The sequence below is a fragment of the Eurypyga helias genome, unplaced genomic scaffold (genome assembly GCF_000690775.1).
Source record: "Eurypyga helias isolate BGI_N326 unplaced genomic scaffold, ASM69077v1 scaffold26280, whole genome shotgun sequence".
Classification (NCBI taxonomy): Eukaryota; Metazoa; Chordata; class Aves; order Eurypygiformes; family Eurypygidae; genus Eurypyga; species Eurypyga helias.
The window spans coordinates 348-874 of NW_010227991.1; the positions used below are offsets into that span (position 1 = coordinate 348).

At 68.9% G+C, this 527-nt stretch overlaps 1 protein-coding gene across 1 annotated transcript in view; it reads right to left on the minus strand.

The window, feature by feature from the left end:
* TM6SF2 (transmembrane 6 superfamily member 2) overlaps positions 1–527 on the minus strand; it is a gene marked incomplete at both ends in the record, with an annotated part of 1,590 nt that overhangs the window by 340 nt on the left and 723 nt on the right. The window contains 2 exons of the mRNA XM_010158152.1: positions 46–147; positions 257–384. Of these exons, the coding sequence (XP_010156454.1) occupies positions 46–147; positions 257–384 (230 nt within the window). The remainder of the gene's footprint in view (positions 1–45; positions 148–256; positions 385–527) is intronic.

Sequence of the window (527 nt, forward strand, 5' to 3'; positions counted from 1 at the left end):
CCCCGTGGCCCCTCCGGGACCCCCATATGGGGCCCCATCACTCACCATCCCCCTGAAGAAGGTGAACGCGGCGGTGAGGAGCAGGAGCAGGACCAGCCCCATGTCCTGGGGCCGCTGGTACAGGGGTTTCCGTTGCTCCTCTGCAACCTGGGGGAGGGAAACCGCCCGGTTTTCACCTCCTCACCCCGTGGTCCATCCCCGGGAGGGGGATGAGGCTGACGGCCCGGGGCAGCCCCCCGCAGAGCTCCCAGCTCACCTCCTCGGGGCTGAGGCACGGCACGGGCTTGTGCTGCTGGAAGAGCTTCACCCCAGCCCAGACGGGGATGAGGACGTAGGGCAGGTTGAGCAGGAAGGCAGGGCTGAGGTCGGAGCTGTATTTCCCTGGGGGAGGCGAAGGCACGGCGGAGCGCTCAGCACCCAGTACGGATACCTGCCGCTTTGCCCCAGGTCAGCACCCTCTGCCCGACTGGGAGCAAGTTGCCGGCCGGCCGGGGGATGGAAGCAGCCTCCAGGGACTGGCAGGGGCC